The sequence below is a fragment of the Hyposmocoma kahamanoa genome, unplaced genomic scaffold (assembly GCF_003589595.1).
Source record: "Hyposmocoma kahamanoa isolate Upper Pololo Valley unplaced genomic scaffold, ASM358959v1 63, whole genome shotgun sequence".
Classification (NCBI taxonomy): domain Eukaryota; kingdom Metazoa; phylum Arthropoda; class Insecta; order Lepidoptera; family Cosmopterigidae; genus Hyposmocoma; species Hyposmocoma kahamanoa.
Genome location: NW_020653851.1, coordinates 6,680,038 through 6,706,493, shown reverse-complemented (window position 1 = coordinate 6,706,493; position 26,456 = coordinate 6,680,038). Strand labels below are relative to the sequence as shown.

The window sequence follows — 26,456 nt, the reverse complement described above, 5'->3', positions numbered from 1 at the left end:
AATTCGCGCAGAACGTTACGAACCCAAGATTAAGGCAAGAATTTAAAAAATGTATGTATAAAATATATGTATAAAAATATGTATATAATAAATATATAAATTCGGTAATCTCCAATTCTAGTCAAGACATAAGTGTTGTTGAATTGTGCTAATATGATCAAATAAAGTCGTGACCTGCGCCTTTCTTTTATTAACAGCTTTGTGTAAATTGTATATGCCATTGTATTGGAACAATACCGTCTGTTAGTGGCTATTCTGCAGTGTAGTCAATAGTATAATAGAAATGAATGATCATGATCACGTAATAATTAAACTGTCCAGTGCATGGACTTCGGTCCTTAGTGCGTGCAGTAATGAAAACAAAAATACCTCGAGTTCAGTTTCGCGTGTGGATACAGTGAGTATGGTTTGTGTGAAAAAAGTGAGTGACAATGGTAACGCCACAACAAATCGCGATGAAGGTAGTCGTCGACAGCGCAAGAGGGTAGACAGATATGTCTGCTCTTAAAGCTGTCATTTGCCGCCGTGCAGTAAACCCGTGACCATGGAGCGTGCAACCGTTCCGAAATATCGGGAAAATAAAAAGAAGTCATACCGTGGTAACAAACCGGATATTAGTGATAATCATTTAGTGAATAACCAGGAAAGTCTTAAAATCTATACAGGCGTGTAACTAACCATCAGGTGCACGTCTTATTCGTCCCATCACTTGATATTATGAAAAAGAAAGAAAAAAAGAAAATTAAAACAAATGAATAAAAAACAAGACAGTCGAATATTTTTTTATTTACAAATTAGACCTAAAATAACCACTTTTGAAAAAAAACACTGCATTATTTGAGGCATTTTACTAGTTGTTCCGTTAAATTATTCTAAATTGGTTCTGGTCTGGGTGTTCTGTGTAGCAACCCGTTGTGAATGCCATTTCTGGTACCGTAATTCCCTGTTTGAGACCAGACAATTGGCTGGCACATTATTTATTTATTAATTGTTATTATCAGATTTTACTTATTCTCAGTCTCAAATTGATTTATGGTATCCTCATAAATTTTCCGACTAAGTATTGCGTAAAATAAACGCCTAACAAATTAAACGGTGCGTATTGATTGTCGGTAAATAAAGGCCTATTGCCTATCGACATACAAGATTGACGCTTCTGGCTATACAGGTGGCAAAAAGGGTGCAACTGCCAATGCCTGTAGTACCTACTCGTACAGAGTATAAACGATGCTGTTATTACAAGGTATTTTTGTTTGTAACACTTTAAACCAACACAGTACACTGTTTAAACCTGGAAACTCCTTTTTTATGATATCAATTGACGTGACAAAGCGACACGCGTATTCATAACAGTTGCAGGGCCAAATCGCAAAGATCCGAGGAGCACTGCTACTGCGCCCGTCAGCTTCAAACATAAAGTTGACAAGTCCCATGTGCGCCTTGTTTCACCAGCACTCTTGCCCTTCAAAACTGGTAGGCAGTAACACTCGCATTACTATTTGACGGCAGAAAAAGTATTCCCTGCATGTTATGTGTAACAAGATAATAAATTTTTGTATATTGAGAGAAAATAATGTAAAAAAATTAAACATTTATTTAAATACATATTTAAAATAGACTTTTATAAGTCAACTTTGACGATTTCGGTGGCCCAATGGTTTCTACTGTGGGCGCTGGATGAGAAAGTCCCAAATATAATTCCCGGTAGAGTCAATCTGAGAATTGAACTTTCTAAATTTTCTAAATTGATTATTTTTTTGTTTATGATACTAAGTGACAGCATGAACAAGTCGTGCGCCTGATGGTAAGCGACACGCCTGTCCCTAACAGTTGCAGTGCCACCCACGAGCTTTAAATCGCAGAGGTCTGAGGGGCACTGCCACTGCGCCCGTCAACCTAAGACATAAGTTGACAAGTTCCATGTGCCGGTAATTTCACCAGCACCCTTACCCTCCAAAACCAGAACGCAGTAATGCTCACATTACTGTTAGGCGGCAGAAGTAGGTACTTCCCTGGATGAACTCAGAAATTCACAAAGTGCTCCGGAGTGAATTCTGTTGCTCTGGTATTCATAGTTCAAGGTTTTCCCTATGGTTACGGCTGACATTAGATGGCACAGTCACCAACCAGTTATGTCTAACGTTGAAGCAAAATAGTTATTTGTTATGCAAGGCTGCAAAGTTGTTGTTTTTCAAATATAGATTCCTGAGCGTAGCGAGGGTTTCAAGCCACAATACGCAAAACCACTTTGCTGCCGAGCGAAACACACAACTTTTCACCTCACTACAGCAGGGAAAATGGTAGATGAAAGAAAACAGTTGAACTATAAAATCTTTTTTAATGAAAAGAAAAAGTTTATCTTCGGATGCGGTCTGAATTTACACCACATCAATTTAATTCTTGCTTCTTGTCCTTTTATTTTGTGTGATTAAGTAATTATTGAAATTATTTTAGTTCTACATTCTATAGTAGTTCGACGAATTAAAATAATTTAATAAACACAATTAGTTATCATTGTCAATAAAAAATAGCAACGAATTTATGTTACATAAATAAGTAATGTACGACAAATCGCTTTTTTGAACGCGCCATTCTCTATTTTTTCCTTGAAAGAAAAAGTTAAGTGCACCACAGTCCATAGCCAAGTTGGAATATCAAAAACCTTTTCCACGGTATCGTGCAAAAAACGCTTTTGCGCGCAGATTTCTAATGAGAAAGAAAGCTTTTCCGAGCTACTGAGGTGGAAAAAAACATTGTTTGTGCAATCGATGCCCTAAGATACCTGACCCCCTAACTGACCATAACGTTCTGAGTAGATAAGTGTGAAGAGTAGTGTTAAACAAACTTAACCTTTAACTTGTGAACTGTATAATTAATTTTGACAACGACTTCCTGATTGCATCATTAGTGAATGACATTATAAGAAGCTTTTCCAGCTGATTTGATCCTTAACGTATAAGCTGGAATTCATTGCATACTTTTTTGTTGAATACTTAAAATGGCTCTCAGAACCAAAAGGTCGGCTAGCGGGTCAAGCATATTAGGGCATCGACTGTGCCTAAGTGGTGTGCGAAACAATCGCGCAAAAAAGATAAATATTAGGTTTCTCTGACCTGAGTTTCTACCTTGGGTTTACAGTTATAGATCGCGCAAAATATTTGCTTATTTTAATAAATAGCAAATTATGCGTGACCTTTATATTATATTATGAAATGATGAGTCACAAGAAGAACTAAAACTTTAAATAGAAACATTTAACGCGCTCACTAGCGAATTTTGTAGGAACGTAATATCTTATAAGGACACCATGTAAATGAGATACAAACTTATAGCCTCTCGCAGTCCGATTGAGTATAGACAGCTGTAACGAGATCTCAACTAGTAATAGGCAGCAATAAAATTTTATTGCCATTAAAAGAAAATAGGTTCATAATGTTAAAGCTGTAAATTTGTATTTGGAATGTTACATTAGCGAAACCGTCTTGTTTACGACAATTTGGGATCGCGTAACAGTCTCTGCATCTTCTTGCGATTCTCGCGCGTAACTCTATTTTCCAATTCGTAATTTAAATTTTTCACGTAAAATTTTTTTTTCAATTCATACCTACGCCAAAATGAATTTTTTGACGAAAGTAATTTAATTATTGACTATTTATTATATTCCTAACTGTGATGATTAAGAGAAACACAAGTTAGGAATTTTCGACATGTTACCAATTGTATTTTTGCTACATCGTGTACAATCATAAGTCATCATTTATGATTCTTATTGATCACGGTTCAGTGTAACATGCATCAAGGAATGACAAACGTTAGTTCAATTTAAATATTCTGGATGTTTCATAAGAACCGAAATTGGTAAATCATAAAATAAGAAAAACCAAATTTCAATCACAATGAAAATAATTTTGACAACTTTTGCCAATTGTTATTTATTATTAGTTACTCTAATACTTATAGTATTTTTAGTTTTAAGTTGTGAAAGGTAATTGGCAAGATTGTCTGAGAAAACTATATCCATTTCAATAAAGCTCACTCGTAAGCCATGAGCGTATTTATCTATATGTCCTGTATACAATACAATTTTGTATTTATTGATTAAAATTATTTATTTATTTAAATAAATACAATATGGAACGAAAATAAAACTATTTTTTTAATATGTATCGCGTATGTTTTTTCAAATAAACCAACGTTTCGGGTCCTTTACAGGTCCCATAGTCACAGCTAGCTGAGATGGCATAGTCACCAACCAAGTAGTCTAATATTAATCCAAAAAAGATGTATGCGACCGAATAAAATAGTATCAATCGCGAAAGTTTAAGAACTGTAAAAAGTGGAATTTTCCAACAAGGCTTTCTAAAATATGTGATATCAAGCTGGTGAAACATCCTGTCATTCAATAAACTAATACCTGAAAAGTATCGAGTACAAAAGTATCGATCGGTATCGGAGGGAAAAGTACTCGATACCAAAAATGTCGATACTTTTTCAATGTCTCTAGTCTTTACTTATTGCTATCTTAGCTTCGGCACTGAACCTTGTGCTTTCACGTCAGTGAGACACACTATTTGGTTCCTAACCGCTTAAACTTGTTGTCTTTGCTCTTTATATAAATACACGCCTTGCGCACTTTACGTCTGCGTCTCAATTTTCTACGCACCGCTAATTCTCCGCTAATTGAATATTATGGTGAAACATCCTGACATTCAATTAACTAATTATGTAAGTTTACTTTGGTAATTAAATATGAAAAGGTCTCAAAGATGATGTATTTCTTATTTAAATACGGTACACAGTTTCTAAAGTTCAGGATATCATTAGCTTACCTTTCCTTTCCTGTACATTAGCTGCGAGGCGTATACGTTATCTATTGCCGTTACATCAGCCCCAATCACACGTTATCGCGAGTGCCACAGTAACAAATTACATCCTGATTAAGCCGTTCCCACCTGTACAGTACAGGTTAAAACAGCTAGGCAAAAAAGTGCTTAAACGCATGTAAAATACCATTTATATAACAAAAAATGGAAGAAAATTAATTAGTTACTCCGCCAACCCAATGAAGGTTTGCACGATTTAACGTTGTTGTAAATTTAGTTCATTGGGTTCGCGGAGTAGTAAATTAATTTACTGCCATTTTTATTAACATGGACTTCCGTAAAGTAACGCCTGAATCTATCGATTTATATAACGCTCAATGCATATGTAGTTACCAATGGTACAATAAAGCCAGAATACGATCATACGTCGATAAAACTTTTATCACATGAATTTCATAAAAATAATACGAAGAAAACGTATATGTGAATTTATATAACTCTACTAATTTTGTTCGTATAATCTTTAAACCTCTCTCCTGAAAAGTTGTCATTTACAGATATGGGCTTACAGAAGGGTGCGATATCCTTCTTGACTCTTTTAGTGTGCAATAACACACTCTAGAATACCGTGCAAACTAAGTTCACGTACAACGTTGTTACTTACTGAAAACATTATGCGTAAAAATGCAATAGAAAAATTATATTAAACTCGTTCAAATGTGCAAAGCTTCTAACAGAATTATCTATAGTTGGTATGCACCCCTCATGGAAGAAAGGCATAAGTGTAGTTACGTCAAAAATGTTTATAACTCGATTGGATACAGAAAAATACAACCCACATCTTCTCCAATTCTTGTAGTTCGACAAGGTTACAAGAATTGAAGAGGATGTGGATTATATTTTACTGTATCTAATCGAGCATTGAACATTTTTGAGGAATGAGAGGTGCTTAATGGCAAAGAAGGTATCCGTACAGCCGCGCTCTAATAAGTTAACCGGCGGCGGTGACACTCGTCTGATGTCATTATAGCACTCATATATCTATTAGAAACTTATTGCAATTAATACGTATTTGAGTAAATAAATTACCGTTGCCACGTTGCGGAAGTGATTATTGTGTATAATGACCATTTTTGCTTATTTATTGGGATAAAAATAAATTAGCTATGTAGAATTTTGATCTTTATTTACCGTACAGAATGGCCATGTTTGTACTGTTTTTTTCATTCACAACGAAACGGTCCACCTGTTGACGTAAGTGCCTTCTTACACCTATATTGTGCATCATTATATTGTCCACATATTTATTCATTTTTGACAGGTAATCAAGTTTTGAATCAGATGATATAATGCGAAAGCTTGAAACGACTTTATTGCGCATCAAAAACAGGAGCATCCGTTTATGCATATTAAATTGTTATTATACAACCCGATAAGGATTAATGACGGATACCAAGCCTGTAGGGCGAGGTGCGCCCGCGCTGCGCTCGTGACTTCTTGAACCTAGCTTTCACTGCGCGGACGCCTCTTCGATGACAGGGCCGGTATAAGGGTTTCAGTTGCTTTTCTTTAAAGTTGGAAACGCACTTTGTCGCACTCGGTGTCTCAGCGGTAAAACATTCTGGACATTTATTAGAAGTTCTCACGTCGTTGATTATTTTAGAAACGGACTACACTAAATTTCGTTGGATTCGGATTAAAAACACTACAGAATATTCAAACTAAAAGTAATTATTTTGTTCGAACTGTCATATGAAGTAATTAACTAACTCCTATGATTGTGTGGCTTGTTAATTTAATCGATTAATTCACTTCAAAGAAGCGTTGAAACTTCACGCTTTTACTTCAAAACCTTCAATCGTTTAACTAACAGTAAGGTTATAACAAGTTAACCCTCAAAACACGAATAATGGGTCTCTGTTGACTGGACCGTTCGCCACAGCGGCGGTAGCTCGCACAGCTTCCTCCCAAGTTACGTCAGATCGCTTTAGCATTTGGAGCATCACATCATTCGTAATATGTTATTTACAAGAAATTGCTAGCCATATTTCCTGGACCCTATATCGCTATGTATATGAGCTATATTACGTAGTTAATTTGCTTTCTCGTAATACGTACATTAAGCAATTACTTTAGTATTATAGTCCATCTTTTTTGAAGACATAGTAAAATGTAATTTGTAGGGTTGCCAGTTTTCATAAAATTTGAAATGGTTACGTAGTTGTTGTCGATAGTTTTATCGATAGATTGTGAAAGAAGATAACATTTTGCCAAAAATGACTGAACTGTGAATGTTACGACGTTCTAATAATTACTAATTGCATTATTGCATTGTTTATTCTTACTTTGACAGTTGACCTACTAGTATCGAGATCAATTTTAATTCATATTCATTTTAACTAGAATAGCCGACTTTGATTATCTATATTGAATTTCAATGAAAAAGTTTAAAGTATGTTAAAATATGCATTTGTATTTTTCATAAACATAGTTTTAACTACTTTGAACTGTAAATAGTTTAAACTTACATAAACTGACAATTGAAATGAACATGTGCTCAGTAATTGGATGAATAATGGGTCGAGGATAATTCAAATGAAACACGTTCGGCTATTTATTCCGTAAGCGTGACCAATATTCTGTTGATAGTCGATAGAATATTTATCGTCTGCAATCACTAGCTGCTTGTAAGCGGGCAACACTTTTGCGCAATGAACTGTCATTTTACTGCGTCTTCGAAAAAGACAACTGTTGTAGTATTTGTTATTTCGGAATAAAGCCACAAATCGACCAGAAGTTCCACTACGGAAATACTTTCTACATTGAGATATCGGTTGCTCAAAGGTAAAACCACATAAGTGACATTTTCCACAAAAAAATCTCCAAACTATGTACCAGCTATAAGAAATTCACCATCCATCATTCACCACTCTCTGCAGAGTCGAAGTTTATAGCATTTTTTTGTTATTTAGTTTTACGTGCAGAAATATAGTGATTTTCTTACCATAGCTATATAAATTAAAGACTTTGTGGAAATTGTCACTTATGTGGTTTTATCTTTATACAGACGATATATACGTGTATTCATCATAGATATAGAAAAAAAGGGGAGATTTGGTATGGGGGCGTGGTTCGTGTGGCCTCGTTGTGATCAAAATGATCATATCGAGGTGACACGCCTACAAACATCGTCACAGTGATATGGCGATCGTTGTACATACAAAATCTCTCGTAAAACGTGAAAATGCCAAGTTGTAGCGATACACCTTGTAAAAATTAGAGTGAAAACTAAAATTTTAAAACCAGTGAGAGTTATCTCATGTTAATTCCACCGGTTATTGCATTTTTAGTTACTATTTCTATTATTATTCAATGTTTTCTTTTTGTCTCCATAGAAATTTCTAGACTCAAATATAGTGATGTTTACGATGACTGATGTTTATCGACAATACATTTTTACTGAAATGTTTGAATTTCTTACTGTGATCTTTGTAATTAAAGTCCCTAAAATATCGAAGCGAAAAGCATTCACGTTAAATTAATTTCTTTTCTTTTATTATTATTACTATTACTAAACATTTTATTTCGAGTAACTTTAACACAACTTATATTTCGGACAACCGTTTCAATTTCAGGTCAATTTGAATGTTGCTGTTGCTTAAAGAAAAATGTATGTGTATATATATATATATATATATATATTTGTTTTGGATATTCAAATTCCATTATACTTGTAGATCAAACGTAGAGTATTTTTAATTTTTAAGTTTTTCCAATGAGTTCGAAATAACAGAAGGTTGGATTGAAGCTGCAGGAAAATCGATAGATTGGTTTTCTTATTACGATATCTGACTTTGCTTAAATTTCAATAGCAAATGCATTTAAAAAATAAATAAAATTAAATCGGCTTTATTTTACATGTGCATACAAAGTAAATAAGAAACAATTATAGAAAATTACATAAATCCTTCATAAAAAAACATAATTTAATTTATTAAATTTGTTGATGGTTCGAGTTTACTCTTGACAGTGACAACTTCACCAACCCGTGGTAACTTATAATGGAAAACGGACACTGGCGACGATCGCCATATTTTTTATATTATTCTTATAAACCTGACATTGGCCGAAGTCTAGTGGCCGCCATTAAGAAAATAATAATAATTTATATTAATATATAAATTTAATAATACACCAGTACTAGTGTAGGTATAGTATGAAAAATGGAATATTTATTTAATATTAAAAACAGCCACATGATTTCTAACTATCGATTAGGTAGAACCACATCCCTCGTGGAGTAGCGTCAGTTTAAGGTTAATAAGGTTAACAATTCACGGAGCGGTTTCCATCCGCGCCCGCCGTAGGAATATGCTGCCGGTGCTGCTAGACGGTGGTTTTATTTAAATACTCACGACCCTGCAAGTTTGTGTGGACATGTAGCCGCCTCGGTTGCGGGCTCAAAACCGTTGCGATTGCAGAACGGACCGCGAAGTTTGTGGGAGTTAATAGCAAATCGCGCGGTTAATAGAGAACTCACACCGCGTGCGCCTGCACCACATTGCGCGTGAACCGACCGCCAAAATGCGCGGGCGACGACGGCCGTCAAGCGCGCAGGTGATCGCGTTCTACGCGGTTCAACTAGTACCCCGCCGCGGCAACCGCGAGCAACCGTCTCCACTACAGGCGTAAAACGCGCCGTGAAATGTGCTACTAATTTTACATATTTAACTATTACACTCTACAGATGCTGCGGTCCCGCGGCAGACGCGGGTGAAAACCGCTCCGTGAGTTCTTAGTGTAACGATAAATGAGTTTCAGCGCCATCTAACGTGCAATAGTTAGCTATTGTATATTAGTAGCATTTTTACTAAAACGCCACCTGATGAAACCACCAGGATGAAAAAAATAGTGAAATATTGCAATGTAACTCTTACTTAAGTGACTGCAAGTTTAATTTTGTTAAATTTTAAAATTGTGTTACATCGTTTTCACGTTTTAAGCCCTACCCAATCAAAAACTTTAAGTTATGGTAGTAGATAATAGAGTGTAAAGTTTGAATAGCACACAGCCAAAAAGTGGCGACATCGGTACCAGATCTTACATAGCGTCATTACATATCTCCCCTTTTTTCCTATATCTATGGTATTCATATTAATGCACGTGACTGTATCTACTTATTTTATTCAGTACAAGTACTAGGAACTATTAACATACGACTTTTTCTTAGTTGACATTACTAGTTTATTATTTCCTTTACTAAATGTCGAAAGGCGGCGGCCTTTAAATTTTTTATTAGAAATAATTTAAGCACGATGGCATTTTAAATTTATGACAATAATTGAATAAGTAATATTAAGACTTTATGCAGAGCAGGCATAGATATTATGTATTCTAGGTGAACCAATGGTCTTATATACAAGAACTTAATATGTATACATTTATTACTTTTTAAATTGGTTCATCGCTCATAAAATAATAAAATAGGTAGTTAATTCTATCGAAATACGTTTTGTATGAAGACGTGCATTTTCTAGTTCTTGCTTGTTGTAATTACTATGTAGATAATTTTCTGCGAATTTTTTATAACATCAAGTGAACGCCTTGCGCTTACATTATTATCAGATTTTTTACACATTTGATTCCGACGCCTGCAAAAAAATATAAGCAAAAACTATTCCTTGATACTCTGTACGTACATTGTATTTAGAAGTCAGACGTTCTCTAACAACAGTTCATTTTGATTACAGACCACATGAATACGGAACTAGAACTAGTGAATAGCACATTTTGGAACACCAACCCTAATGTGCCACCTAAAGAAAAACTACAAGATACCTCAGATCGAAGTGTCGGCTTGCAGACGACGTCCACAAATGTGTTATCTACCACGCAACCGACAAAGAAACCTGGTAACGTAAACAGAATAATGTCATCAATTTACATTAGTACATGTTACGGGATTTGCTCGGTGTTTATGTGGTTGTTACGTAGTTAGCTCTAGGTATGTTCTCTACAGAATAAGTTCATTTATATGACAAAGAACTTAACAAGTACAAGTTTAGTTATTCACGACTTATTGTTTGTGCAATGCACAGGAATATTGCAATCAGCTATTGGAGTTTACTAACTAAGTATATAATTTTCTAATAACTAACTTGTTGTTTTGTTATTCCATCTACTATTATAGGAGCAAAAACACCTGAGATAGATTTCAATGACGCTGAGACTGGGAAAAATATGCAATTGATTTCAATAATTGAAAGTATAACGGACAGGAAACCAATGAAAAAGATTCCTGTTGTACCCGTTTTCCCCACACGAATAACACCTGAAGTCCAGTACGGAAATGAGAATGCGGATACAAACAAATTGCGATCTCCAAAATTGCTTGAGAAAATCATTGTGCCAGCACACGATTCCACAGTGAAGCCGCACATAACTCTAAAACCTGAAAAGCCATTATCAGTTTACTTCAAACGAGTATCAACAAGTACAATCAGAAGTACCAACGCAAGTACAACAAGCCCTAGTACAGAGACAATAACAATTACAGAAACAACTAGCGACTACTCGGTCGACAATAGAGAAGATGAGATTCCAATTTATTACGCATCTCAACCGCCAAGGCGACATACTCCTGAAGAACCAAGATATCCAGCTGACGAAGATCCGGAATCCGACTATACGGCTGATATTCTGCCTTATAATAACTCCCCGGCAAAAAATGTCGAATTTAACTTCACTTCAGGTCATTCAAAATTTTTTGGTATCGGCATTGAGGATGCGGAAAAGATGAAATCTACCACGCAGAGCTCACTGTACAACACAAGAGTATCACCAACGTTGCCAACGTGGCGTGATGGGGACGACACTACGACTAAAAAGTACCCCATAAATACAAATGCCGATGGTAAGCAACATGTTCAGTTTATATAAGACAAGGGCGCATGTGATAATTATCTGCGGTGTGGAGTATGTATGTGGAGTGCCTATGACTAATGAAAAACAGTACATGGACTTGAAACTACTAACAAAACTTAAGTACGTAGCTTGCACCTTGTAACTGTGTAAATGTGTCGTATATTTTCTTTTCATTTGGAAGTTGGCTGTTGGTATTGTAAATGCTATCTTTGTCGCTGTCAACTTTTTATTCGTCGTGATTGATTGATTACATAGTGAAAATCTTACTCATACAATTGCAGTTCCACAATGCCACTCCCCACGACAAGCGATGTGTCGTGGCGTGCTGCCATATGACCTGGCTGGACCGGCGCCTACTCTGGACGGAAAGCCTATTGCTAAAATGTTACCGCAGATGGAGTATCTGCTTGCCACTAATTGCAGTATCCGCGCCAGACAGTTCCTATGTTCTTTGCTGGAACCCGAGTGCAACCCACCACCGTTTCCGCCCAAGATGCCTTGCTTTAGCCTTTGCAAGGGTATGTATTATGTGTGGCTGTTTCTTTTTGCCTTATAGGCAAACCTATTAAAAATGTATTAACCGTATCTATCTTTGAATATTATCATTGTTTTTTTACCAAGACCTTTACAACACTTTTCAGCTGTCATGGACTACTGCGATGAGTTCATTCCTCGTGAGTTAGTGAATGCCTTCAAATGCAATCAGTATCCGAGCATCAACTGCATCAGCGCTCGGAGCCCATGCGGCAGACGCGAGCTCCAGTGCAGGGACGGGACCTGCGTGCCCCGCGACTGGATGTGCGATGGCAATCGCGACTGCTCCACTGGAGATGACGAAGAGCCTTGCATCACCTGTGAGAAAGGACAATATAAGTAAGTTTCGTAATTCTCGACGGACCTACCTACTACACACATCAAGTGTTTAGGGATGAAGCACGTTTTTGCAAAGTACTAAACACCAAAATTAAATAGTTTAACAAATTTATATGGTTATTTTTGTTTAATTTTAGTAAAGTAATCAAATATTAAACAAAAATACCTTCAGTTCTAGATAGTTTTGATGAGTGTATATGTTTTTTTGATCAATTTCATATGAAAATTTCTTATTTTTTCGTAAAACGCTGTTTATTCCTGTAGTTCGAAAAAGTACGTAGTCTCGTAAGTTACGATACTATTATTTATTTGTAAAGACTGAATTTATTATATTTATACCATGGTTGCAATAAACAAAATTATATTACAATAAACAAAATTCTATTCTACCTTATTATACCTTATTATTTCCAGATGCCCTACATCTGGTGCGTGTGTTAAAAAAGAATGGATATGTGACGGCTATAACGACTGCCCGGATGGCGATGATGAGGACAGCATTTTGTGTAAACAGACGAATTCTCAGAGAAATCCGACGGCGGCCGCTTCTGAAGAACACGAAGGCGAGGAGGCTGTAGGCTCAGCACCTGCACCCTCAGTGCGTCGCCCTAATCACTTGCCAACGGCACGCACTAGGAGTCAATTCAGAGGTATGTATTTTAAATCATTGTTTAGTTAGTCAGTTATGTGTTTTTGTTTATCTAATGTAATCAAACATTATCAGGTGATGACAGCAAAGAATTACTCATTACGAGCGATAGCAACAACGGTTTTAGAAGAAATTTCACTCGTCGTCCATCACCTTCTCGCCTTACACCTTACCGACCAAAGCATCGTGAGCCTCCCATTCGCGATGATAACAATGAAAGCGAAGAACAAGTCGCGAAGTCACATAAAAAAAGACCTGATGCTAAGCTCGACGACAAGATCTACAGTGACGACAATATTAATATAGAAGATTTGGGTCTTTTTGAAGAATTCACCAAAGACAACAAAGAGCAAAGGAAACAGTATAGGGAACGTGAAAAAGCGTCATTAATGGGTGGTGCTCCGTATCCCTCAGGTTATTCGGATCCTGCACCAAAGAAAACACACTCAACACAAAAACCTAAAGCACAAACTGAAATAATCGATGACGACGGTATTCCACCGCCAAAAACCACTAAACTCGATAAAAGTAATAAGTATGAAAGGATCATAGATGGTGCTGCTTTGTTGAGGGTATGTTTTATTTTCATACTTCATTCGTCTGTTGGGACAGAACCGCTATAAAACAAACACTGTTATATGTTATTTTATTTAAGAATTTGTATCCAGTTTTGTGAACCGATAATAAAACTAACATTTAAAAAATTGAGTAATAAATAAATAGATAGATAAAAACTTTATTCACTTCCATGACTACTTCTTTACATAGGATCCACTAAAATTAACACCATAATTATTATTATAATGAACCACTTAAAATAACAATTTTTTATAACAAAAGGATGTATAACTGTGTAGTTACGTTAGTAACATCTAACTAATTAAAGTAAATAGTTTTCGAAGTTATGGCAGTGAAAAGGCACTGGCTCAGCATAAATGCCGCGGTTTCCCACGACGCTGGTATTCTGCCAGAACCGTGTTTAAAGAGACTACGAATAATAACGAAGTAGACTACTAAATAACACGAAGTCTATGCTTTCTTACTAAACACTTGATCAATATTCGTTTCAGAAAGCGGCAGAGGAAGCTAAAAGGGCAGCTGAAATAAGCACAGAGCCGTTCCGTATGGCGTACGATGATTTCCCTGCGATTTCTACTTCAGGCGGGCGAAGTCATTCGTCACCATGTCCAAGCGGAGAGCTGCGATGCGTTGACGGCCGCTGCATTAATCTGGCGCAGCTTTGCGATGGCACCATCGACTGTTCCGACCACGCTGATGAAGACAACTGCTACACATGATCACATGGACTCAATTTTAGGGCTTCTTGAGATGTATCCAGTAGTTTAAGTTATCATTTTTATACTCATATTGTACCTACTCGAATACATGATACTAATTTCAAGATTTTTGAACTGCACAGTTACTCATATTTTTAAAATCAGTGTCGAAACCATTGCTTGGCTTGGCAGTGCTCCATTACAGTTTTTGATATTTTATGAATAGGCATAATACGGATATAGTTCCGTTTTCAGGTACATTCTCATGTAAAATTGCCATTGTTATGGGTTACTAGTAATGTAAACGCTGCCGCTGTGATAAAGCAATGCATGAATTTATAAGAATTGAGGTTTTCGACAACTGAATAGGTATGGTTCGTTAACGTTAATCTCATACGTGTGAATTAATTGCATAATAATTTTATGAAAACTAACTAGTTTTTCGTTTTGGTAAGTTACTTTTAGTCGTGAATTACTTATTAGTAACTCAAAAACAAACTTATTTAAAGCATAAATAAAACCATTATTTAGCCTGGCGATTTATAATATAAAAGTTATTCTTGACATTTTTTTGCTTATAATTTCCTAGTATGGTGATGTTAAACTCATTAAATCGAAAATACTCGTACAAAATAATCCATGTAGTTTAAATAAGTTTAATTATAGAACATTTTGTAAATATAGATTAGTATCGATCTATTTATAGTAATTTATATTAAGTTACTCCGTCCCTAGATAACTGTTATTCTAGATAATACGGGGTGAAAAATAAACATGAAAGAAACAAACTAGTGGAAATGGTACCTAGCTGCTTTGTTACCACAGCCATCGTCACGATTTGATATCATTATCAAACGAAATTAGAATTTTTCGAAATTAGAAAACTTTTCGAAATTAGTAAGATAGTAATGTCGGACACGATCATACTAGATCATAATCTACATAATATAAACAACAATATGAATTTTGCTTTTGGAGTTCCGTTACTTGACACTAGATGGCGCTGTGTTCAATAGTTCTTGTGGGCATTTACTTATACTTGAAACAATAACTCAACAAATAAGAACTAAATGCTTATCATTCTATAGTAACGGAAATTTGGTTACTTTAGAACAAAAAAAACAAACTACGGCAACAATTAAAAAGTAAAGTAACAACAGGTACCGATACGTGTTCAATGATTATAGGATCAAGCAACGGAAATAAATCTTGTTATTTCTACGTTTATATTATAAAAAGAAAAACTAAACACCTACCTTCAACGCCTTGTGACTACCTAACTTATGTTGTTTTTTAATCTAAATATTGTAAATTTATTCAATGAAATTTGTGCAGTTTCTTTTTATCCCCGATACAGATGAAAGATGATTTTACTTTTTATTATTTTCGCTCACGTATCGACGTTTGCCTAAAGGTTGTATATTTATTACGTCTAACCATAAAGTTTAATGTATATATCCTAAATGGGTACCTATGTATGTTTTTGTTGCTATTTTTTTCCAAAATTCTTGAACTCATTTTGATTGTTTTCTGATAGGTATGATACCTATTAAGTCATAAATAAAGGAAAAATCATAAGTTTAAAAAGCTTTTCCGTGAGTGGATGTTTAAGCGATCACTTGTGTGAAAAAATATAATGGATTTCAGAATGCGTCACTTTGTTATCCTTGCTTTTAAACCATTACCGTTGGTTTAGTTTGATTTTAGACATATTTTATGGTAAATTTCTTTAATTTTATTTTAAGTTGCGTAAAAGTTTCGAAGGTGCTTTTATTAAAGGTCCAAAGTAATGTCATAATAATAAATGTAACTTTTTAAACTTATGATGTCATTACGAAAATAAAATAGTTACTTGTATAGATATACATAGTTATACTTTCGGCTTACTATTAAGTTTTATCCGAATAAGGTAGAAAATGTAAATTTTTTTTAAAGAAAATAAACTGCTTACTCTAGTTTAGTTACTTATTGTCACTGTTTTTATAAGCAACCGATTTTTATACTACAATTAAAATAGGTATATGCCATGTTATAATCATTGTTTCATTTTTATTGGTATTGAGTTTTGACAAAAATCTTGTTAGATTTTTTACCAATTCAAAATAGGAGGATGTTCTCAATTTGACAGTTCTTTTTTGTATGTTTCTTCATTACTCGTAAATTTGTGAACCTCGTTCACAACTTTTCTCATTAGTTTTTATTGGAAAGGGGGTACGTCATTAGTTGTCCCATTCAAATTTAAAGAGAATATTCCACCTCTAAGGGTGGCAAACGGGAAATGAATCCGGTTTATTGGATTTCACTCACTTTAAAACTTGGCAAATAGATGTAGTTCCACTAACTTTTCAGGTTGGTTTTTTTTTAATAAAAATTCATAATTACCCCTAGCTTTACGTGAAGATACCAGCATGTCCAATACCAATTATAAGCCCTACTCGTCATTACTATAAAATATATTTTAAAAACAGTCTACAACAACCAAAATCATTACCTACTATAGCCATTGTGATTAGATACCGCATCTAACCTGTTCACGCTCTATGATCTACATTTAAAATGACTCATAATCTGCTTACAAAACACAGATTCAACTGAAGAAATAAATTATTAAATGCAATGTTACACGAATATGTTTATTGCGGACTGCAAATGTATTTTTGTGAAAACACAGTTATATTTTTTGTATATATATTTCATTCATGGCTGATGGGGTCAAAAACCAAGCGCTAGGACTAAACTCGCATTAGAAACTCTAGAATGTAATAACGTATTGATACAACGGTACGTATTAATAAAAACTACCATTGTTTTAAATTTTTAGAAAACTCACAAAATTTTGTTATTCATATACTTACTTTCATATATTAGATTTATGCTGTTCGTGAATATAAACCTTAGAGGATGGAAAAAAATCTAAGATTTAAACTCGTTCGCAAAAAAAAGACAAGGTGCACTTTTGACTTTTTCCATTAATAGACACGTTTGAGATTCGCTTTGGACCTATTGGAGGGAAAAGTGTCGTTTTTATTTTGACTTTCAATTATTTTGTGAAATATAGTTCAAAGTGGAATAGGATAGTGCTAGTGTGCCTTAATCGAAGATTAAAACGCGAAATTATACGAATCTCGAACTAAAATACCCGTATCGGCCCGTTTTAAGGAATCCCGAGTCAATCCAAGCACGCCGCCTCAAATTGCCTATCCTCTTTGTGGCGGCCATATTTACAGAAACATATTTAAACTTCATGTTTGGGCTGATGGCTTTGCCAAAGCCTTAATAAATAAATAAAAATAATAAAAAATAGACACGTTTGTTCCAAATTCAAATTTAAGATATAACACCCGTCATGACCCGTCTACAAGAAAATTACTCTTCACTGCATAAAAATAAAAACCGCGGGAATTGTTAAAAGTTTTCAATAATAAGAACTCTACATCACTTTTACATAATTTTTAATGAGTTATCTCGTTTAATTGATGATTTTAAATTAGTGTACCATTACCAAGAGGTTCCTAAAATGGTTGACAAGACAATAGCAAAATTATAGCGCTACTAGAAGAAAATTGTTCTCAATGTTATGTGTCCCAGAGGCTCAATGTGAATCGTTTGACAGTTCAGAGGACTTGGCGACGAAATCAAGAGACTGGTTCCGACAAGAAAACCATGCACCGAACCACAGGATGATCGCTTCCTCAAGAAGAACCTTGAGGAAGTGAGAGGTGTACAGTACACATTAGCGTATGGAATATACGCAGCCCAGCTCGTGGAAAAAATTTTCAGAAACCACTTTCCGTATGTTCATTCACAAGATTCTGAGGATACAAGTTACTTAAATAATCAAATTAACTGCAGGTGACAGTGGAATAGCTTATTTGCTTATTTGCCGTTTTTTTTTAAATGAGTGTATAAGTAATTGTAATATTGCTCTTTTGACTGACAACCTGTATAATATTGTGTATTAGTGTTATGTTTTACGCTAAACTTCCGATGACATGTATTGTCCAAGAAGAGAGTTGGGTTGAACTTTCTAGAAATACGTGCAAGTCGAGTTAACACAGAATTTGTGAATAACAATATATGAAAGAAAATAACTTAAAACAATCAATATAGACTACTTATTTAACAATAAGTATATACAATCATCGTAAATTTTTTTGATTCTGTCTTTATTTAGAAAAGAAAAAAAACTAAAATAATCAATAATAATTCATATTTGTCGAGTTCTTAGGTTTTCGCGATTGCTACACATAGGAAATAAAATTATTTTTCCGGATTTAAATCGCGTATATTTGTTTTTTCAAACTAAGCGACGTTTCGGGCCCTTTAACGAACAAATATACGCGATTTAAATCCGGAAAAATAGTTTCATTTCCAATTCATATTTGTTTTAGGTTTCGAAAAGACATTTCTATTGAAGTCCTTGAACGTTTGTCAACTTTTTGTAATATGGGCTATTTTAATATTGCAATGTTTTAATTTAACAAGCAATACAGTACGCCCATGGGACAGGGAGTCAGGGAGAGAGGCGGCGTGTCATCGACCGGTGGAAAGCTGTGAGTCATACGCCAACGTGGCCACCCGCCTGCCTTGACTGGCCTTCATTAAAATAAATATTACAAGCGAGAAAGATTAAAGGAAAATGTATCAGTGTAACACGTGAATTAATGCGTGTTGTGCTAGATCTTCAGCACAAAGTCTTTAAGTATTGCAATCGCTGATTACATTGTGAGTTCTCTTATCACTTGTCTTCACAGTAGAAAATAAAAAAGAGGGACAACATAAGGAAATTATACGCCGTAGCTACAGTGGAATTTAAGGCCGAATGGAGGTTTCATGGAAGTGGAAAGTAAAAAATTAACTTAACAATAAATAACTAATTAACAAAAGATAATTTTCATGTGCCGTATCTGGAGTGAAATTTATAGTAAGGTAATGGAAGTTTCCTTGAAATGGAAAGTAAAAAATTTAACACTAAATATTAGACAACATCACATACGTTGCTCTGATCCCAAAGTAAGTAACTAAAGCACTTATCAGTCGTGACCACGGGACCTGCAATGGAACCGAAGCGTTAGTTTGTTTCAAAAAATAAATATATGCGATTTAGATCCGAAAAAGTAGCTTTATTTCCTAAAGTGCTGGTGTAGCTAATCACAGCCGTCGCTACAAATCTCTTTTGTTTATATTTTATGTAGTCTTTTTAACAGTTTTATATTAACTGCCTCCGTCGCCGAATGGTTACCATGCCGGACTGCCACACAGAGGTCCCAAATTCTATTCCCGGGCCGGGAGAAATATTTGTATGGCCTACATTTATTTCTCTCGTGAGTTTGGGTGTAGTTTGTGGTTGTCTATGAGTGTGTCCATGGCACCCGCGATACGGTTTCCCTAATGCGGGGCTATGTTGATAGTGTGCGTGTGCGTTATTGAAATTCTAAATTTAAATGTACTTGTTTTTAGCGCTTTTTTCTTTTATTGTCACTATTGTTTCTGTTTTTCGTAGTAGCTGTATACTGTCGTTTAAATAAACTGTAAATACACTATCTTAGGTCTTGCTCGCTCCTCGATAGCACCCATTGAAACCGAACCCCATTGATACAGTCCGCTACAACTTGTGTTATGGAAATTGGAAACAACTATGGTACAACAAACACCCAGACCCGAGACAATAACAAAAGTTAATTTTTATATTACCCGGCCGGGGATCTTACCCGAGACCTCGGAGATGACGACACCATGAGAACTGACGTGCAACCATGAAGGACGTCAATAATATAATAAATAACTAATTAAACACAAATAAATGTTCTAATGCCGTAACAAGAGTGAAATTTATAACGATACGGACACGATAGCGTAGCCCTTACGCGAAATATGCAGTCGTAAGCAGTAAAGTACTTTTGAGGTAACTATAAACATGTAAGTTTACGTTTAGTCTCGTCTAGTTACGCCCCGGCACTGTACTAGACCAAAACCAGAAGACATGATATGAAATGTTCAAATGACTCTACGGGTAGTTTAGGAGAGTCTGTACCTACCATCGTCTTAAAAGAATATCGTGTCCAGCAACGAATCATTTCGCATCAAATGAGTTGATATAGACAAATGATTCCCTAAGGGGTCTATACCGATCTCTAGGGGTCGACTATAACCTACAAGGGGTCCATGTCAAGGTAAAAATTTGAGAGTGGATGACATTAAGGGGTCCACGAGAGTGGAAACCATTTAGGCGGATCGTGAACAAAATTTTGGCTTTCCATAATTGGAATAATCCACATTACACAGATTAGTACCTATATAAATACATAATATTTTCTTTTAATAGTCATATAAATTGACTTAGTACTTAAACATATTACAACAAAAAGTTATTCAAAATTTAACATCAATGTTTTTAAGGAAGTTTCTCACTAGCACTATGTTAAAAATACATTTGAAGTTGATAAATTTGTTAAAAAATAATATTAGTAAGGCGGGGGATCTACGCAAAATAGAAAGAAATTGCCACGTGGTCTACCAGGTTTTGAACCTTTTGGGAACCTCTAATATAGACTATCAATATTAAAAGAGCTCTGATAACCTGGTGGGGGAACGGTTGCTTCTCAATTTAGAGTTCCATGGTTCGAATCTGTGGCGCTATATACTTACGACTTTAATTTCTAAGTTACGTATATTTGTGAACGTTTAGCAAATACCTCTTGTTAACACTAAACGAAATATCGTTATGAAACTTCCATACCGTAACAGTGGCGGCCTAAAACTGTCTTCTTACACGAAACCCGTGCCCAGCAGTGGAGCGTCTAATTGATTGATTATGAAACTACCAATATGGGTACCAAAATATCCAGATTAAAACAAGAAGGTCATGTGTCACTGACCCGTAGAAAGCAGTGACTCACCGATTTACCCGGACTGTTTCGATTGACCTTTGATGACACATACTTTTTATTATCTAAGTAAAAAATCTATATTGGGACCCAGAGACAGTCATTCACTGCAGTGAGTCATTGCTGTGCGGTCTTGGTTGACCTTGACGGTGGTAATAATACCTAACTTTAGTTGCAATGGAGAATGAGTTCATAAGTGGGGCGCACTATAAGTTTCCGGAATGAATAAAAAAAATACTATAAATGGTCAGAAATGAATTTATTGTTTCTCAAAATATTTTCCGTTAGCGTTAATGCATACGAATGAACCAATTTTGAAAACACTTATGCCACTCCTCCGTGAAAATCTCTGAAACATATTTTTCATACTCTTCGACAGTTCTTTCAGGTGATGAAAATCGTTGACCGCGTAACTGGTTCTTAAGTTTTGAAAATAAAAAATATAAAAGTCACAAGGTGCTAGGTCGGGACTGTACACGGGATGGCTCATAAGGTCAACGTTGTTCACCTTCAAAAATTTATTTGTCTGTCTGGCCGTGTGAGAACTGGCTTTATCGTGGTGCAAGATGATACGGTGTTTACGGTTATTTTTAGGGAGTTTGTCAATAACTTCCGGCAAACAAATTGTCGTGTACCAATCACTATTCACAATACAATGATTCTCCAAAGCAACAGTAGCCACGTGTCCAGTTTTATTAAAAAAAGAAGCAATCATCCGCTTAGTGGCACTAAACACGCGCGCCACTTTGGTTGGTTTCGGCTCATCTCGAAAGACCCATACGCTCGATTGCTGCTTTGTTTTGGGATTGTAACTATAAATTCATGTTTCGTCACTTATTATTATGTCCCACACCAAATTTGACGCCCCTTCGTTGAATCTGGTAAGCATGGCATTGCACCAAGTGACGCGATCCGTTTTTTGTGCCTCAGTCAAAATTGTGTGGGATCCACCGAAGGCACAGCTTTTTCACACCCAATCTTTGTGTAGTATTGATCGTATTTGACTCATGCCTATACCTAAAGATACCTGAATCTCATGGTATGTCACATGCCTATCTGTTTTGATCTTACGGCGCATAGCATCGATGTTTTTGTCGTTCACAGCAGTGGATGGGCGACCATCACAAAATTCGTCACTGAGATTCACACGACTGCGTTTGAATTCTGCAAACCAGCTATAAATAGTCGTCTTGCATGGTACTTCATCGCCAAAAGCAGTTTGAAACCGAGCGAAGCTCCGCTGAGCTGTTAAGTCTTAGAAAATCATATTACGAAATTATCACGAGTTAAATCCATGGTGATGTAGACAACCAATTTATTTTTTACTACTTCTTTAGCCACAATGTAAAAACAAGTGACAGTCAGATGAAACAAACTGTATTCTACAGCCAAAAAGTTCCATTTTCAAATGTTGAAATTACTTTTTAAATATTGTTTAGGTAAGTGGCCAGTTCCGGAAACTTATAGTTCGCCCTATGTATAAATTCACATTAATGTTCTGCACGTTCATTGACTTACAATTATATGCACGTTACAATATTTTGCATAACAACCCAAAGAGATTGCTAATGCATTTGCAGATGCTTAGGTACTGGCCAAAATATATTTTTGAACTTGTCATCCATTGACTTACAATTATATGGACGTCGGGTCCGCGCTAAAAAGTGTCCGCACTTGTAAGGCGCTAAAATCGTATACAGAGCGCTAAACTCCGCTTTAGTCTTCATTTGTTCGACTGACAGCGCGATACTGCGATGACATTACAATTTAAATTTCGAATAGGTTGACTTGGGACATTTTTTTCGTGGTTTTTGTATTAGACCCGTCGTCCATTTATTTGTAAGTCAATGTTGTCATCGGTTACCTTTTTTTTTTCAAAAAACAACTTCGGTTACATTTTTTTTTAAATTTAATGTAGTGCCAATAAAACTCGAAACTAAACGTTTTTTTATGTACGAGCATCAAGCAAAAAATCTACTTATCGATACAGTTACAGGTTTGGAAATACCATTATTTTATTAAAAACAAAGTTCTCGGGAGGTTCCGGCGAAAACAAAATAAACAAACATCGTGAGGTAAACAAACTGGAAGACATCGCAACTGGTTTGTCCAGTAGAACTATTGCGCTCACTTTCCTTTCTAAATGATTACTGAGGCAATTCATTGCATTCAATAGATTTCTGTTCCAAGCTGATGAGTTACGACTTTATTTTGGCATAATTAATATTGCATAATATGCTGGCAATTTTACAGTTGCGTTAGCATAATTATTTATGCTTCGGCGAATCTGAAACCTATTGTGACTGTACAATAGACTCTATGATTAATTAGGTACTCTACTAACTAGAATTCTATTTACTACATTGATATATCCCGTGTTATTATATAATTACATTTTCTTATTAATTTTACGCTCCTCGCAGATAGCGTCTAAGCCAACGATTTTTTTTTTTGCAAATATGTATATTTTTTATGCTACAGCTGAGGAATTTTTGATTAAAAGGAAATAATAGGAGTTGAGTTATGAAATTGTCGCTCTATATAGAAGAAATCGAACAAAAATAGAAATACAAAAACAAAATTTTAGTAAAAAAAACATTTAGTCGAAATATGCACCAACACTATGAACACACGTCTGCCATCACGGTGGAAGCTTACCTTACGATAAAATAATGGAGACACAGATTCCACAAGCGTCCAGAACTAATTTTCGATTGTTTTACGGGATTTTATTCTTATTATAAACTGTGGAACCTCTGATATAGACTATCAGTATTAAAAGAGCGGTAATAACCTGGTGGGGGAACGGTTGCTTCTCAATTTCGAGGTCCACGGTTCGAATCTGTCATCAGTTCTCGTTAGAGATCAAATGAGACATTCTGTGAGGTGGAGACGTTACTCGGTGAGTCTAGCCATCATCGTCTGTATTTCTTCACTATATCATCTGTTATGGTCATACTACATCTAATGATGCTGGTAGATTGCTCCTCGACTGGTTAACTAAACAGACACCCACAATTTTCGGAGGGTAAGTTTCTTTCGTGGACACTGTTTGGGCAAGCCCAATATAGTAGAGCCTAAGATAGTTGAGCCCTAGAGACAATCATTAGTAATTATTAGTGAGTTAGTATTATTAGTGACATGGTCAAAAAACTCACCCATCTCTATATTGATACATTATATTAAAACACAGCAAGCGTTAAAATTTGGCACATTTGCGTCTGTATCGTTACATAAAACCATGCTGCTAATTCCTCTTTCACGGCGAGTTGTAGTACTTTGAGATAAACGGCTTCGACAATAGCTCGCAACTTGTCATTATTCACTTTAAGCTCTGGCTGTCCACGGCGCTCATTTGCCAAATTACCTAATATTGCCAATGCGACATTGGTCAAACCAAAAACCTTTCTTAGTTGCAATCCCTTCATGCAGGTTTATTAACAATGTTTCCAGTCATAGGACTGTACTAGTGCCACGTCGTAAATCGTATTAAAAATACATAAGTTCAGCACTTACCAGGTTTGTTTTCAATATCACCAAATATTTATTCTGACGCCTTAAGATGTTATAGACTTTCATTTCAGAAACCTTTGAACGGCAATTTCATGTTTTTCCCCTAATATTGTTAAAATGTACTAAACAAACAAAGATCAGGAGAGAAAATGTAATAATAATAGTAAAAGCTATAATATCAAACAATTAATAATAATATTCAAATTTAACGATTTTATTTCAGACATTGCCTATACCTACCTGAGAGAAAATTTAATAAAAATGGTAAAGGGTATAATATCAAACAATTAATTATAATATTCAAATTTAACAACTTTATTTCAGACATTGTAGAGAAAACTTATAGGCTATATTAGCAAAGAGGTTGTCACAAAAAATTACATTAAATTATACACCATGCCTCTGAAATTCAAGTGTATTCTTGTGTGATGTTCCAGTGCTTGAATAGATCACGGGCAAGGTACTCTCAAACCAACCGCATGAGGCGGTGGAACTGTCACGCACGCGACGTATCAGGAAGGCTGTTCTCTTGCATTTTGTCGGACTGAAGTTGTCAGTACGTGCTTCCGCCAACGTACCTGATGCACTGCAGGAGCGTGGCGGTCCCAACAGCATCCTAAAAATCGTTGTTGTATTGGACACGAGGGCATTGGACGTCGTTTCATTGTAACTCGTCCACGAGCTGCACATACGATACCACATACATAATATATACAATAAAATCAATTATATACACTGTCATTATATTATTATTGACTAATAAAGTCAGCTGGAAGATGGAACCGTCTTAGCTGGGAATGGGAAAGGAATGTCAATTTCTGAAATTGGATGATTAGAGCAAGGAGCGATCGTACCTGGATTAGTTCAAGAAATATGGTTTTTATTGTCCACCTCCGCCTGCTTACATTAGTCATTATCATTATGTAATATATCCAGGGCAGTAGAAAAACAAAGAGACCAAATACGATATTTACACATTAAAAAAAATATCTTTATTAATGACCGTACATACTCTGTTACGGGAACGTTATGTAAAATACTTTAGTTCCTGTGTGTTAAATATAGATTGGTGCTTCTTATATTTATAATTGATTTGTCATATTATATTAAATGAAGAGAAGACCTAAATGAGATTGTTCTGGATTCATTTTCCTGTAGGTTTAATTAAGGAAAAAAAGTTTAAATAGGTTATAACCTTAGTGTTCAGGAAGTTGGGTTAATTTCATTAATCTAGTGCTCATGGTAACGGCAAATCCCTTGTTTAAAACCAGGTTATTGTGTGATTGTCAGCCACATTATTTATTTTTTGACCGCCGGATTCGCGTAACAGACATGCAGAAGACAGCGGTAGCGGTAGACATGGAACATGAAACTTATAAAACCTCTATCTTCGACTAAGCAAAAATGGCGAGTTAAGCAATGTTTTCGTATTTAAATAAAGAACTTTGCCTAAGTTTCAGAAAGAAATCAAACACAACAGTATACAGTATACAGTAAACTCAAAGTTTAA

The 26,456-nt window shown here is 35.4% G+C and overlaps 1 protein-coding gene across 9 annotated transcripts in view; it reads left to right on the top strand.

The window, feature by feature from the left end:
- Nucleotides 1-16,539, top strand: part of LOC113230561 — a 194,637-nt gene extending 178,098 nt beyond the window's left edge. For 6 of the 9 annotated variants that reach the window (XM_026464576.1, XM_026464574.1, XM_026464572.1 and 3 more), the window contains exons 4-10: nucleotides 10,574-10,735; nucleotides 11,014-11,736; nucleotides 12,029-12,265; nucleotides 12,389-12,620; nucleotides 13,035-13,270; nucleotides 13,345-13,841; nucleotides 14,340-16,538. In XM_026464576.1, the coding sequence (XP_026320361.1) occupies nucleotides 10,574-10,735; nucleotides 11,014-11,736; nucleotides 12,029-12,265; nucleotides 12,389-12,620; nucleotides 13,035-13,270; nucleotides 13,345-13,841; nucleotides 14,340-14,567 (2,315 nt within the window). In that variant the 3' untranslated portion in view covers nucleotides 14,568-16,538. Of the gene's footprint in view, nucleotides 1-10,573; nucleotides 10,736-11,013; nucleotides 11,737-12,028; nucleotides 12,266-12,388; nucleotides 12,621-13,034; nucleotides 13,271-13,344; nucleotides 13,842-14,339 lie in introns of all 9 variants that reach the window. The other 3 variants (XM_026464578.1, XM_026464579.1, XM_026464580.1) reach the window with 2 other exon arrangements.
- The last annotated feature ends 9,917 nt before the right edge of the window (nucleotides 16,540-26,456 follow it).